A 15,225-nucleotide genomic window follows, 5' to 3' on the forward strand; every position below is an offset into this window, starting at 1 on the left:
CAGTGCTGATGCGAGCAAGGATAGCTATCCCTGCTCCCTAGCACCGACGCAGGCAATGAGAGGCTTCGCATGTTAGCTCCACACAATGCCATTTGAATTTAATAGCGTCTTTTAGCAAAGAGAACAGGAGGACGAGGTGTGAAAGAACTACCAACCCCAGATCGAACGAGCGAAACACCAACCTAATCGGGCAGGGGAAGACAGGGCACTGCTGGTGTCCGTGCTTAAAAAAAGAGACACAGTAACCCATTTAACGCCTTGGTGAACCTCGGTGTAAACCTTAAGCAAACCATGTCAACATCGGGAAAGGAAGGTAGCGCCCAACTTGCCAATTACGTGGGACCCTACCGCTTAGAAAAGACCCTAGGAAAAGGGCAGACAGGTTAGTCCTTCTCTGCTTTTTTTTGTAAGCGTTTACTGTGCCAGGATGCTGCCCTACCCGCGCTGGGATGCGGATGCGCTGGTGCGCTCTATCTGGCAACAGTACTGTATGAAACACCCAGGTCGTAGCCATAGGGCTGAATATGCGATTTTGGGCAGGTCGTTTACGGTTCAGTGAATACACAGACGTACCATTTGTTTTGCACGATTTGTGATCGGGGCAATTGCAGGTTGTTTGCTCTCTGACATTTAAACTTGGGTACATTAGCGATGCAAGGAAACCCGTTTTTATCAATGCATTAAACAAAGTAGTGCAACTGTCAGCTGGTTTGGTTTTCGTCCGAATGAGACATAATGCCGTTAATCCCTATTTAGCAGACAACGGGACGTGTCCCCTTCCAGTACGTGCTGCACACCCGGCTCAGTTTGACTATGTTATGACAAAACGGCGTTGGAAATCACTCTATTAACGCTTAAGGGAACCTCCAAATCATACGGAACTTGGTATCGAGGGTAAATGCTCCTGTATTGGAGCATCGGTTCTCAATTTACAATAGCGTTTGTTATGCGAGTGATCGGTAGACTTGTTCCTTGGGTCTGGTGCACTGATTTGACATAGGCCATGACTATTGAGTAGGCTAGATCTAATTTCTGAAACCAAATTTTTACGTGAGGACTCGTGGACATGGCTTTCGGTAGCATGTTATGAATTCCGTGGTGCTGGGAAAACTAGAAGCCCACCCTTATCTGTCGCTCTCTGACAGTGGGATGACGTTCGACGCGGTGAGAAAGGGGGCTTTCTCTCTGACTTCCATAGCCGTCCATCTGTTTCCGCCAGCAACCACAATATGCGGTGGTACCATCTCTGTTCAACCCAGCTGCCGAATCCTGGGATAAACCCACAAATGTGATTGATTTTTTTGTATTACGTGTGTGTGCTTGCTTGGCCCAGTAAATTGAACCCATTCAAATCAAACGACTGAGTTTGCGATTATAGCTGGAAGTTGTCGGCGGCATGCCCGGCTCAGATTGTGTGAACACCGTGTTCTGTAGGGACATCGAAGGACAGTCAGTATGAGATCCGAGTTGGTATTTGATGCCACTGCATGTATAACGAATGAGATTCAATCTGATGTGTCGCTCCAGGGATACCAGGCAACAGGGATACAGATGAGATTCACTTAAGGAAGATCAGAAGGCTATTAGTCTTTATGAATACATTTTTATTCTTAGTATGTATCTTGATTACATGTTTTACATGAGCAATACAGTATGGCCCTGTCTTTTACAGTCTTGTTGGTCACTGTTGCTGATTTATGCTACTCTGTTGTTGCTGAGGAAAGCCCATATGTCACAAAAGAAGTATGAAGTGAGGGGGAGGGGTGAGAGGGATAATAGTTTGAATGAGGAGAGGGAGGGAGGGAGCAAGAGAAAGAGATAGAGACAGAAAGAGAGAGAGAGAGAGGCAACACTGCCTGATGGGAACACTGAGGGGAAAGCCTTGGAGTGGATTGCCTTCTATAAACCACTGATATCTGCTTCCCTCTGAAAACATATCTAAAAGGTAAACTAAACACCAGCCATGGTCAGCTGGCCTGGGTTACAATGGGGTTCACACTGCTGGAATCCATGCACTGAGCGTTTTAAGCAGCTCATTCCCTTCTGAGTGTAAGAGGCCCTAAACAGGATAAGGTACGCGATAAGTATGAAAGTATGAAATGTTAATGTAAACACTCAGATTTCTAGATTGAGCAGGGGCTTTGATGAATTGTCTATCCTTGGATGGACTAATTCCAAGCATTGCGAGACAAAAGGTACATTTTCAGCAAAAGGGTCATATAAATGTATAGTTACCAGAAAAAAAGTAGTTTGGAATTTAAAATGTTGGGGTGACTGTGTGGGTGTATGTTTCTTTGTGTGTTTTCTGTTGTTTGGTGGTGGTGATCAGTGACACAAGGGATGTCTTTTGTCTATCTGTCATCCTCAGCACATCTGTAACAGAAGCAACTATGATGGTGCTACGAGTCGTTTTCACATCAGGCACTAGCAGTGATATTTACACATTTTCTTACCAACTTCCTAAGCAGCGTGAGAGTGGAAACAAACCCATTCAAACAGCAGACTATTTATTAAAATACGTTGCGATATAGCATAACATTGAGTGACTGTGAGATTTGTCCTGGAAATCCCAGTGAGATTTCCTTAGAAAGATCTGGACAGAACTAGGGCAAAACCATGTTGATCACAAACTCAGCAGCCATGGTCAGGACCAGGTCAATTGTCTCCCAATAAATTAGAGAGAATCTTTTGTCTGTCTTCTATGCTCTGCTACAGCCTACATGCTACAGTCATCGGGCAGACAGAAGATACCTGTGTTGGCCTAACAGGAGATGATTTGTTTGTGGCTTAAGATTTGTGTTAAGAGTAAGAAAAAGAACAGCCTTTTGCCCGGTTGGGTTGTGCAATGTCTGCTGCTGTCCTCCTAACTCCCTGACCTCTTACAGACACGACATAGAGGAGCGACATTGTGACCTCTTCATCTGATCTTCTTAACGCCTTGTGATCATTGGTAAGGTCAGGGCTGATGAACAGGAGATGACCACAAGAAACAGACACTGGGAGAGGGCAGAAAGGGGACATTGCAGTTTATATGAAACTGGTCAGTAGATCATGTCACCAGGATTCCTGCTGTGTTTGAGTGTGTGATTTTGTAGGGAGGGCAGCATGCATTCCCTTTTGAATGATGGAATTAGAGTGTGCTTCTCCGGTGCTGAGGGCTTGGGACGAATACATTGGGTGCAGAGGTGTGATTTTATTAGTCATTCCGTGCGGCTCAGTGACCCACTCCACTCAGTGGCGCACGCACACAGACACACACACACACACACACACACACACACACACACACACACACACACACACACACACACAATCTTCAGTGCATGGTTGGATCTTACCTCTGTACTTATTTCTCAGTCTGGCTTTCTCTTTTTGACTTCACACTCCCTCTCACACTCACTTCCTTCTTCTTCCACATCCCTTTCTCCACTAATTTTCGTCTTTAATTTTCTCTTTCTCCTGATCTCCCTCTCTTCCAAGTCCCTCTAGCGTGTCAGTCTTAAGCCTTATCACAGCAGCTGCAGCACTAGTTGGACTGCATCACACAGGACTGCACCACTGCATAGCCTGGCATTAGATCTCCCTCCCTCTTTCTCTCTCTCTCTCTCTCTCTCTCTCTCTCTCTCTCTCTCTCTCTCTCTCTCTCTCTCTCTCTTTCTAGCTCTTTCTCTCTCTCTCATTCTCTCTCACCTTCTTCTCTCTCCTTCCTTTTCTCTCGCTCTCTCATGCTGTCATTTTCTCAGCAACTTCCTTCTCTATCTTTCTCCTGTGTTCAAATGTACTAAATGGCCCAGTGTCCATAATCGCTCTAGTCATAACAGTGTTCATTACTGGTAGATATACATAATGTGCAAGTGCTCATACAGTAATTCGATTGCCTGTGGTTGTGGTTGCACTCAGTGGCACAAACTGAGCTTATTAGCGGCAGTGACAAGCCTGAACTCTCCGTGCTGATGTCTACTGATCTGCAGACTGCTGACAGAGGCCGACTGTGAATACCCCAAAGGATCCTAGAAACCAGATGAGCCTATTACAGATCTGCTCTAGAGACCGCTTCCACGTTGGGGTACTTCCCGATCCAGCCTATCCATATCACTGTAACAAAAAGTAAATAAGACAAACTGGTAATGGCTAGCTGGCGCGCTCACATTTACTTGTATCCACACGGGATGTCCACCCACATTAATGCAAATAGATGTAAGTGAATGAGGGTGTGTGGGCAAGCTAATTAGTCACTGCCAATCTAGTTGTTTTGAGGTCAGTGGCAGGAGTCAGATTTGTATCATGAGGTTGTCGTTTCGGGAATATTTAGGTCCAGCCAGGCTTCAGAGTTGAAAGTTAAACTCTATTGTCTTTATTAGAAGAAGCTGCCATTTAGGTGGACAAGCTACAAATGAAAAATTGTTTATGTTGAAATGCACAAAGTTGATCTACTACACTGCATTTTGGTGTAGTTGGAGCTATATTCAAATATACCATACAAGTCAATGGTATGGTGTATGGTAGTTGTATGTATTTGTGCCTGGATGATCCATTTGACAAAGTAACTGGGTTGACTTTCCCCTGCAGTTTGTCTATAGGTTTTACATCTGAATGACGTGTGTCTTCTGGGGGATTTTAGCCTGTTGTTTTCAGAGCTGTCCCACTCTGCAGTTGGCTCTCATTTAGTAAAAGTGCTGAGAAACAGTGGATGGTTGTCATGGTGTCCCCCCCCCCCACCACCACTTCAGACACACACACACACTCACACACACACACACACACACACACATACACACACACACACACACACACACACACACACACACACACACACACACACACACATACACACACACACACACACACACACACACACACACACACACACACACACACACACACACACACACACACACACACACACACACACACACACACACACACACACACACACACACACACACACACACACACACACACACACACACACACAGACAACGGAGCCCTTTCTTTCTGTACATTCATTTCTCAGGGTCTTGTGGGGGGTGGACTACATGTATACATTAATGCATGCTCCCACCTGGTGGTGGTTTTATTTAAGCTGATCTGTTAATGTATACATTTATCCATGCTCCTACTTTTTGGTGGTTTTATTTAAGCAAATCTGTTGTCGGCTTCTCGCGTGTTGTGTAGACAGAAGTGCAACTCATGAAAAAGTTTTAGTTTTCTGGGGAGCTTTTGCTCTTGTTGCCATTTCTTTAAGCCTAACACAAGTTTCATCATGCTAATGAACCAATTGAGATTGTGTGTAAGTGTGAGAGAGAAGAGAGGCACAGAGAGAGTGTGTGTGAGAGAGAGAGTGTGTGTGTTTATGTGTGTGTCTGTGTGTGTGTGTTTGTAGTATCCCAGAGGGGACTGTGTGTCTGTTAACGTGACTCTGCGACTCTGGTTGCATTGTCGCTATGATGCAATTTGAAGAAAGCAATCAGATGATGAGACTAGTCCTTTCATCCAGATGTAATGTAAAGTAAGCAAGTGTATGTGTGTGTGTGTGTTTGAATGTGTGTGTGTGTGTGTGTGTGTGTGTGTGTGTGTGTGTGTGTGTGTGTGTTTGTGTGTGTGTCTGTGTGTGGTTATGATGCTTTGACACCCATTCAGTTTTCAAATTGACCTCTGATTTAAACTGATGTTCAAGACTTTCATGTACAGATGCACAATCTCACAAACACAAGCAGGGTTGGGAAGGTTACTTTTGTCAGTATCGGTCAGCATTGGAAAAAAAATCCCGACAGGACGAACAGTCTTGTTTTGCCCTGAAGGGACTTATTTTCCAATACTTCTTACTATACGGTTACCTCCCAAAACAATAAAATCATTCCTCCAAAATATCTTACTTTCAAGTGGTTTTGTTGCCATTTCGTGGCTTCTGCTGAGTAAAAATAGTTTTTCATGCAAATAGAACATTAAAGTTTCAGATGTTGCGTAGCGAAGTATTCCTTGCTGATTTCGAGATACAATGAATTTCTTGAATTATCGGACTACTTGCAGGATGATTTGAAAAATGTGATTTAGAAAAACAAAACTGTTGTCAAAGGCAGCGGCCATTCATTTCTTAATTTATTTATTTTTAAAAGAAATATCGGACATCTGAACGTTTGGATGGCCCATTCAATTCAACGGAACATTTGGCTGCATTTTGTGTAATAGAAATGTAATAAGTACTGTAACTATTTGAATTGCTTCATCAAAGTAGCGGATTACATTCATTTACCTTTTCATTGGCAGATAAGAGGTGATAAAAATGCAAACAAGATAACAGCAAAAAAATGCAAAGCAACAGAATGAATGTTGTATTCTACATTAAAGCTTAAAAGCTTTTGACTGAAAATAATGTATTTCGATGTAACCCTTTTGTAATCACAAATCAGTTAATTAGTAACTGTAATTTAATTTTAAAAACTGCAACGGTTTACAATTACATTGATGTTGTAATTCATTTTTGTAATTCTGTAACATGTAACTAGTTACTCCCCAACCCTGAATACAGGTCATATGCTGTGTACACACACACCAAGCTATGGCTGCAATGTGTCATGAATGGGGGTTGGCTGGGTCAGGGAGGATGCTGGGTTGGGTTTTGAGCTGACTGGTGACCAGTGTAATCTGACATGCATGAACAACCTGCTAGAGCATTAAACCATGGAACAAGGGGGGGAGGTGGGTGTTTGTGTGTGGGTGTTGTGGCAGGTTGTGTGTGTGTGCTGCGAGGGGGTTGTAAGACCCCAGATCCCAGATGGTTGAGCTCTTTGTGTCCATCTCTGATCTGCGATTCCTGGTGCCCTCCTTACGGCTGTGTGTGTGTGTGTGTGTGTGTGTGTGAGTGTGTGTGTGTGTGTGTGTGTGTTTTCTGGTGTGTGTGTCCATAAGCCTTCTGGGGCCCTATTTATCATCTGCAATGTTTAAAAACACTTTTATAATAAATAGTGTGGATGTGACCGTGTGTTCCGGTGAATTCACTCTTATTTTCTGTGCTTGTGGTGTGTTAGTGCTCCCTGTTATAAAGCGTGAATTGTCTGGCTAGTCTTGGTTTAGCTCAGACGTTGCCTTGAGGCACCCTGTCCAACAGTGGTTTTCACACCGGCTCCACTTGTCTGCAAGTAAGTCAGCAGTCGACCGGGCCTCCCGCTAGAGCAAGCTGGCTTGCGTTTCCATGGCAACCCTCATGGATTTCGCGCTACCATTTCCACAGATCAGGCTCTGTGTGTTTGTGTGCATATGTGTTGGTCTGATTGAGTTTGTGTGATTCTTCCACTCAGTTCATTTATTTTCATCAAGCCTTTCAACATTCAATTATTTTCTTAAAGAAGAGGATGAATAAGTAGTTTGGTCTTTAGAAGATTCTCCTCTGAGCGGCTCAAATATGCAGCAAGAAAAGCTCATTTTTTAAAGAAGAATCTTTTTAAGCACCACAAACACTGTTTATCATCATCATCCAGGCAAGGGACGAGGAAGACGAGAGAAAAAAGAAGCTGTTTACAGCTGGGTTTAATTTTCTCTATTTCTCCCTCCCCAGTTGGCTCTGCATACTAGTATGCCCTGGGAGAATGAGAGCATGATTGTTATTTTAGAGCTCTACTTGTTAGCCCTGGGCGTTAGCTCGTTAGGGCTGCATCCTACAGTCTGTGTGCTGGGTGCTAAGAGGCTTAATTACAATTTCAGATGATAGTGCATTCATTGCGTGTGTGTGTGTGTGTGTGTGTGTGTGTGTGTGTGTGTGTGTGTTTGTGTGTGTGTGTGTGTGTGTGTGTGTGTGTGTGTGTGTGTGTGTGTGTGTGTGTGTGTGTGTGTGTGTGTGACTATCTTCATTTGTTGGTTATCCACTTCCGCTTTTGTAGAGGTAGACAAAATCATGGTAGAGGTAGAGGTAGAAAAAAAATCAAACATACACTTATGGATTATGAAGTATGGAAATATGGACACTAATGGTTTTGATGAGTACATGACCTAAAACTAGAGAGCCTAGTGAGCATCCAGAAAGCATTTGTGTCTGACTGGAGGGTCCACCGTTATTTCCTTCTGTTGTTCAATTCAGGGAAAATGAGAAGAAATCCAGTTCTGCCCAGAGAGTGATTCAAACCTCAATTATCTTCCCTTAAAAAGCGTAACACAGATATTTTCTCTTGCATCTGGCTGTGTGGATCTGTTGTGGAGTGTCGTCCTGAGAAACATCTCGTTAGAGTCACAGGGTTAGACGTAATCTCCTGAGAAAGAGACTGCAGACAGTTGTTGTTGGTTTCCCAGGTGCACGGTTAGATTAAATAAGTGAAGCGCAATGATCTCACTGTTGAGGCTCAATTGGATTTCAGAGGAGTATCAGGTCAGTGCTTTAGCTCGTTTGATCTGACTCATAGGGTCAGTAAGACTCAGCCAGCAGAGTCTTAGCCGTCTCAGAGTCTGTTAGCTGTTGTGACCACAGTCTTCTGTGCTTAGCTGTGCACTGTGTGGTTCAAAGACAGGGGCAGACAGAGCAAGTGTGAGAGTGTGTGTGTGTGTGTTTATGTACTGTATGTCCGTTTCATTTCTGAAAGAGACAGTGCTGAGTCGCCTTAGGCTGTGAGAGTGTGAGATCTTGTCTCAGTATGTCAGGGCTTCTAACACCCACAGATGGTGTGTGTGTGTATGTGCATGTGTGTATCTGTGCTTGTGTGTGTATTTGGTTGTCGGTGTGTGTGTGTGTATGTGTGTGTGTGTGTGTGTGTGTGTGTGTGTGTGTGTGTGTGTGTGTGTGTGTGTGTGTGTGTGCGTGCGCGCGCGTGTTGCTAGTGTCTCGTCCAATCGAGTGGCATAATCAGATTAGGGAAGTGTGAGAGGGGAAAAGCTGACATTACTTCCACTAGGGATGATACTGTGACAGGTACCATGTGTGTATCTGTGTGTGCGTGAGCGCATGCATGTGTGTGTATGCCAGTACGAACACATAAGAGAAGAGAGGGTACTCATAGGAAAGGTGTTCTCACTTTTCTTGTATTAGTAGTAGCAGGTCCTGCCAAAGGCATTTCAGAAGTATGTCAGTGTGTGTGTGTGTGTGTGAATGTGTGTGTGTAAGTTCAGCTTGTGCGTTATGTGCCTGCTGCGCTGTGTTGCATTGATGTGGAGGGATATCCGAACATATGAATGAAATACACAGATTTACATGGCAGATTTTGCAAAAGATTCACATCTCATTTCTACCCATTGTAAACAGCCTGTTTTGTCCTCTACGCAGTGGTCTTCATGCAATTACCACCTTTTAATTCTCTTTGGTAGTCTCAGCTACTGTTGGCTTTTCATCTATTAACACGTCTAAAGATCGACAGTCATCATTCTCCAGGCATCTGCTAGTTGATTTCTGTACAGGATGCACCTGGCTAATGATCTGATGCAAATGTAGAAGTTCTGCTGCAAAAATGCTCCCAGCGTGCCTCTGGAATGTGCTTCAATATATACGTTACGTGCATCAGACGTCATGGCAGGAAGCATAGCAACCATATAGTCGTGGCAGCATAGCAACAACATCACATCTCAAGTGCCAGGGCAGGGTTAAGTGGCGTTTGGGGAGAGGTGGGGTTCGCTGTGTAGAATTAAGACGCATCACACAATATTGCCATGCTCCCCTGGAAGACTCATGTAATTTCTGCACGTGTGTGTAATGAAGTAAATTGCTACTATGATTACATTATTTTCTTCTTTGCAAATCTTATTAATGCGTAATAAGTGGGTGAAAACAATATTGTGATGTGGGCGTGAGAGGGAGTGTGTCTTGAATTAGCTTCTAATTGGAGTAAAGCAACATATATGATACCACTTATGATGGTCAGTGTTTATAAGCGTTATTGTCATCCCAGATGAAACACTAATATTCACAAACAGAGTTAGCTGTATGCATGCCTGTGTGTGTGTGTGTGTGTGTGTGTGTGTGTGTGTGTGTGTGTGCGTGTGTGTGTGTGATAATGAACATTCAGCTAACGCACATTCTGTAGTGCTACAGAAATAGCCCACTCTGGGTGACGCAAGTCCATTAGCTGGTCTGGTGGATGAATGTAGAGTTGGAATGCTGCGGGCTCCTGCCTTCTGACTGAGGAAACCTTCACCGGGCCCTAGAGACAGACCCTCTTATGTAACCATGGGAACAGGACAAAGACAGGATTGTGGCGCTGGTGCATCATGGGAGAGATTGACTTGCGTGTTCATGGACAGGGCCTTTCATTATGTTTTTTCCCCCCTTTTCCTCATATGGTCTAGTGCCTAGTCTGGTCCTCTGGTGACAGAACAAGGGAGCTTTAAAGAGAGAAAAGCAGATATGTACTTGACCACGACTATGTCTTGTTGTCCCCTCCCAGCACACACACTTTCCACCCGCATTAAAACACTGTTCAACCACTTCTTATCACATCGGTTACCATAAGCAATGCTAAGCATGATAGCACTTGCAGACTTGCAGAGGTTGGAACTCTGGGCTGGGGTTAAAGTTGCCAGTAATCTGAAAAGGTTGATGTTGGGCTGTGCCAGTGATCTGAAAAGTTTAAAGTCCATGCCAACCATCTGAAGAGGTTGGCATGAGGCTGTGCCAGGGATCTGAAAAGGTTAGCATTAGCTTGTGCTAGCAGTCTGATAAGGTTAGTGTAAAGCAGAGGTTGCTTCAGCCACTGTTTGTGAAGGCCTTGCTGGATTTAAATGGCTTTGGCTTGCCTGTCTCTTTCATGAGGGTGGGATGGTTAGTTTCTGTCACTTTATTTTAACATGTTTTTAGCTTGCGCTGTCCACTAGTTTCCCTCATACAAATTACCAATATTCATCAAATATTCATCATGAAAACCTTCCGTATACTACGATGGTATGGAAGGATGTATTTCAGGAGCCAGATGATCAAGAGTATTATATTGAATTAGTTAATATTCAATTCAGATTTTGAAAAAGTTATAGCATGTAGGTCATAGCAAAATAGCACATAGCAAGCTATGAAAACTTTCAGACTTTGACTGTAGATCACATCGGGGTATGTTCAAAATTTGTATCTGAGGCCAATTCTTGCCAACCAACAGCCAGACTGAAAATGCCCAATGGCCTCTGTTATAAAATATATTGAAGTGCCTTATCACTACCACCTTGAATGCTGGCAACACGTTTGTAAGCTAACCATGTGCCGCAGCACATTCTGTTAGTTAGTCAAGGTGACTTTGCTTTTGTAAACGTGAGTGGAGCGGACTAATAAATTAGCTTGCTAAGCTAGTTAATCATGGCTGCAACCTAAAAGCGTGGCACTGACTAATTAGGACCACTGATTTCACAAAATGCAACAATCAGAACACAAAAGCAACAAAACCTTTCTACGTTATTAATTAAGAAATGTAACATCAAGAAATCTATGAATCATGGAATGAATCACAAACGTTACGATGAGGGTCCAAAGAAACAAAGCAGATGGATGGATGATGTCATAATGGCCTCTCGCCAAAGCAACTTTTTTCAGCTGAACTGAACTGAACTGAACTGAACTGAAAATGTTACATGTATTAGTAAAATAGATGTGTTTTTGAAGTGTTGTATATACATTAAAAAAATATAACAATAATGATATTTTTATTAAGAGTGACTGGCCCTCGGGTATAAATAGTATGGTCCATTTTCTCCCTCTTTGAAGGAGTTTGACCCTCCTGGGCTGGCTATGTGAACAGATACACCGAACACTAACCCAGGCTGCATATTTGGATAAAGGATGAATGGGTAGCATGTTGGAAAAAAGCAGCTCCATTATTTTTTCAGGCAAGGCTGTAATTACTGCAAGAAAGGTAGGCTGCAGTGCTGATCTTTCCCCTAAAGAATTTCCCTGAAGTAAGTGAAATGCACCAGAATGCAACCAATAATATAGCCAGAGTTAATAATTACACTACCTTGCCTGGAGCCATCATGCTGCAGCCTCACCATTCAAGACTGGCCATATTAAAAAATCATTTTTTTTATTGGTGCAGGGTCAAACTCATTTTTTCACCTGGATTGTGAGGTATACATTTTAGTCACAAAAAGCAAATTTTCTTTTTCTTGCTCTTATTCTTTCAAACACGAAAGTAGTCAATCAATCACGCATGCACACACCCACACTTGAAGAATATCTACTAGAGAATGAGTGACAGCACACTGAGGGGATTGGGTTCAAATAGGGGAGACACAGACAGAGTGAGTGTGTCTTTGTGGCCTAGCATTAGCTCCTCCAGAGATTTTAAAGTCTATTTTTTTTTTATAAATGAATCTTCACAATGGAGCTAATAGCACAATATCTAGCTTATTTTTGAACCATGTTGTATATATGTATGTGTGTGAGGTAGGGATAGAGATAGAGAGAGAGAGACAGAGAGAGAGAGAGAGAGAGTGTGAGTGGTGGGGGAAGACTTTAAGCTCTCAAACACCAACGAGTCATTGGTAGCAATTGCAAATGACTTCACCTTTATTCTGTTCAAAGTCTAGGTCTCACTCCAACTATTAGGGAGTTTAATGAGATCACAAAGCTCTTTCAGTCACATCTCTCTTGCTTTCTTTCCTTCTCTTTATCCCCCTCGCCTGGGGGTCCTGGTAAGTTTGGCTTCACAATATGTGTGAGTTGGTTTGAGTGACTCATGCAGATGACTACCATGTTTTTGATGGATATTTTTAGCACGGATCCAGTCATTCTGTAAGGGAACCTTTTTGGCAGAAAAATTCATGTTTATCTCTGACATATTCGTGACTTTCTCTATCTTTCTTTCTCTCGTTCTCATCAGTCTTTCTCTCTCTCTTTCTCATCTGCATTGAAGAGGTCATAATATTGCTTTACAAAATTGTTTTTTTTCAGTGGTGTGTGTGTGTGTGTGTATGAAGACAACCCTCGTGTGTGTGTATGTGTATGTGTATGGGGAGGGGGGGGGAGGGTGCATGTATATTTACATATGCGCTTCACATGACCTACAGAGGCTCACAGTAGTTCAGCTCAGTTCATACAGAAGATGACATGTACGGCGGTAAACAGTGTGTGTATGTTTGTGTGTGTTGACGTATGTGTGTGTGTGTATGTGTGTGTGTTTGTGTGTGTGTGTGTGTGTTGATGTGTGTAGGTGTGTGTGTTGATGTGTGTGTGTGTGTGTGTGTGTGTGTGTGTGTGTGTGTGTTGCATGCTCTATGCTGTTCGTGGCCACTGTGACAGCATGTGGAGTCAAGCTCTCAGAGGCACGTCTCACCAGAGAGAATGTGACAGTGATCACTGCTAATGAGCATAACATATACATTGTCATGGGCGTCACATGACTGCATAGTCACTGACAAGACTTCTTCATCAGATGACTGCTGAAAAGGTCACTTCAAAGAGAAAGGGGGCACAGTGCGTGTGTGTCCATCCGTGTGCACGTGTGTGGGTGCGTACATGTGCACGATCATGACTAAGCATGCTAATCCACTTGGTATGAAGGCTACACTCTGGCCTAGACTCCTCGTTTATCGTTTTTCTCTCCCCAATTCACTTGCTCCTTGGAATACCTTAATAATCTGGGATTTCTCCATCCAATATCTGTGTTGCTGGGGTGTTTTAAAGGCACTGAGCCAGGATCAGATGGGCTCTACAACTCTTAATGTGTGTGATGAGGTTAAGACTTATCCCAGTTCAGTGATCTAGCTGTAAGAACAGTCTGTAAGACTTTAATACACTATCTCCAGTTTCTCATTGTCAGAGTAGGGGCTAGAGCAAATGATAAAATAAGAGAAAGCGAAGATGAAGAAAAGTGGATGATGCCACTGTTTTTTGTGTGTGTGGTGTTTGCACGATTAGGGGTTTTGTGAGTGTGTCTGTGTGTGCATGTTTACATGTCTTTTCTGACGATGCAAGCATATTTTACATTTCAGATGTAACATCAGCACTGCTTTGAGATTAGTATGAAATCAGGTGGTCTATATAGAGGTATAATGGGGCATTAAATCCTTCTAATGGAGGCTGGAAAGCTCTCTCCTGAGTGCACACCCGTCCGGTTGGTTCACATATCACCAGGCCTGACCCTCCCTCTGCTCACACATATCTATGGCAAGCCCAGGCATCAGCCACGGCCACAGGGGCTTCGCATTAGTGCCCCAGAGCAGCTACTGTAAATGGATTTCGGTCCCTTTATGAATAAGAGCTGGAAGTCAGATGGTGTGTGTTATATACAGGCAGTGTGGTATGGAGAGGGTACATCCTGGGTCTGCTTCTGTGGGATTTGCGTGTCTTACAGGACAGATATTTAATCCAGTATTTAATTTTGTTAAACCCAATGTGGGTTAAATGCACGTCTCAACGTGCCGTGCTTATGTAAATAAAAGGCCCTTTATATTCCCCCGACGCACAAGGAAATCTATAAAAAAAAATCTATATTCAAAAATCAGTTTGAGTGCAATCAGTGCAATTGACTATGGACAATCTGACTATTGCATCTTTGCTTGTTAGTTATTTTTCGCAATAACACACTAAAGGTTTGGTGGTAGTCACAACGAAATACATTTCCTACAGAATATCTAATGAAGTTAATTCAACACTGTTTTTTATACTAGACTCACCTGTTGAGTAATAACCATAAAGGTGACAGCTGATTTAGAAAGTCTTCCATATTTTTACACAATTAGCAAAAATAGAGAATTCAGTGTTGTTGCAGGATGACAGATTATCTGCCTGTTGTCAATGTGAACAACAAACAGTTATCACAACCACAAACGTCCTATCTTTCTCACACACACACACACACACACACAAACACACACACACACACACACACACACACACACAGGGAAAGCAGAAGAGTCAGATGGCGTGAGGGCGATTGCTGCATGGCCTTTGCGAGAGCTTCTTGTCAAGGATTATGTTTCCCAGAGTCCACCTCCGGGGACGTATTTTAGTGTTGCACTGTCGAGTGCTCTCAGAATGGGGTGTTCCTTTGTCTGTGGGACGCTGATAGCATGGGGGGTTGGGGGAGATAGACAGGATTATACCCCTCTCACCTTCTCCCTCCCTCCTTTCCTGCTTCTCTCTCTCTCTGTCTCTCTCTCTCAGACTCCCCCTCTCCCCGTCTTTCATAATGCCTCTCTCCCCCTCTCTCTCCATCCCTCCCTCTCCCCCTGTCCCTAATTTCCATATTTGAGCTGCTGTATGTGGAGCAGGCAGGGTTTAAGCCCACCCCCCACCTACCAGACACACATCCTATCTCACACACACAC

General features: G+C 43.4%; 1 protein-coding gene across 1 annotated transcript in view; it reads left to right on the plus strand.

Annotated features, from left to right (window-relative positions):
* Positions 1–291: 291 nt before the first annotated feature.
* Positions 292–15,225, plus strand: part of LOC308369452 (serine/threonine-protein kinase BRSK2-like) — a gene marked incomplete at both ends in the record, with an annotated part of 84,044 nt that continues 69,110 nt past the window's right edge. Inside the window, one exon of the mRNA XM_080843898.1 lies at positions 292–382. Coding sequence (XP_080700024.1) covers positions 292–382 — 91 coding nt within the window. The remainder of the gene's footprint in view (positions 383–15,225) is intronic.

The sequence above is a fragment of the Sprattus sprattus genome (assembly GCF_963457725.1).
Source record: "Sprattus sprattus genome assembly, chromosome: 8".
Classification (NCBI taxonomy): domain Eukaryota; kingdom Metazoa; phylum Chordata; class Actinopteri; order Clupeiformes; family Clupeidae; genus Sprattus; species Sprattus sprattus.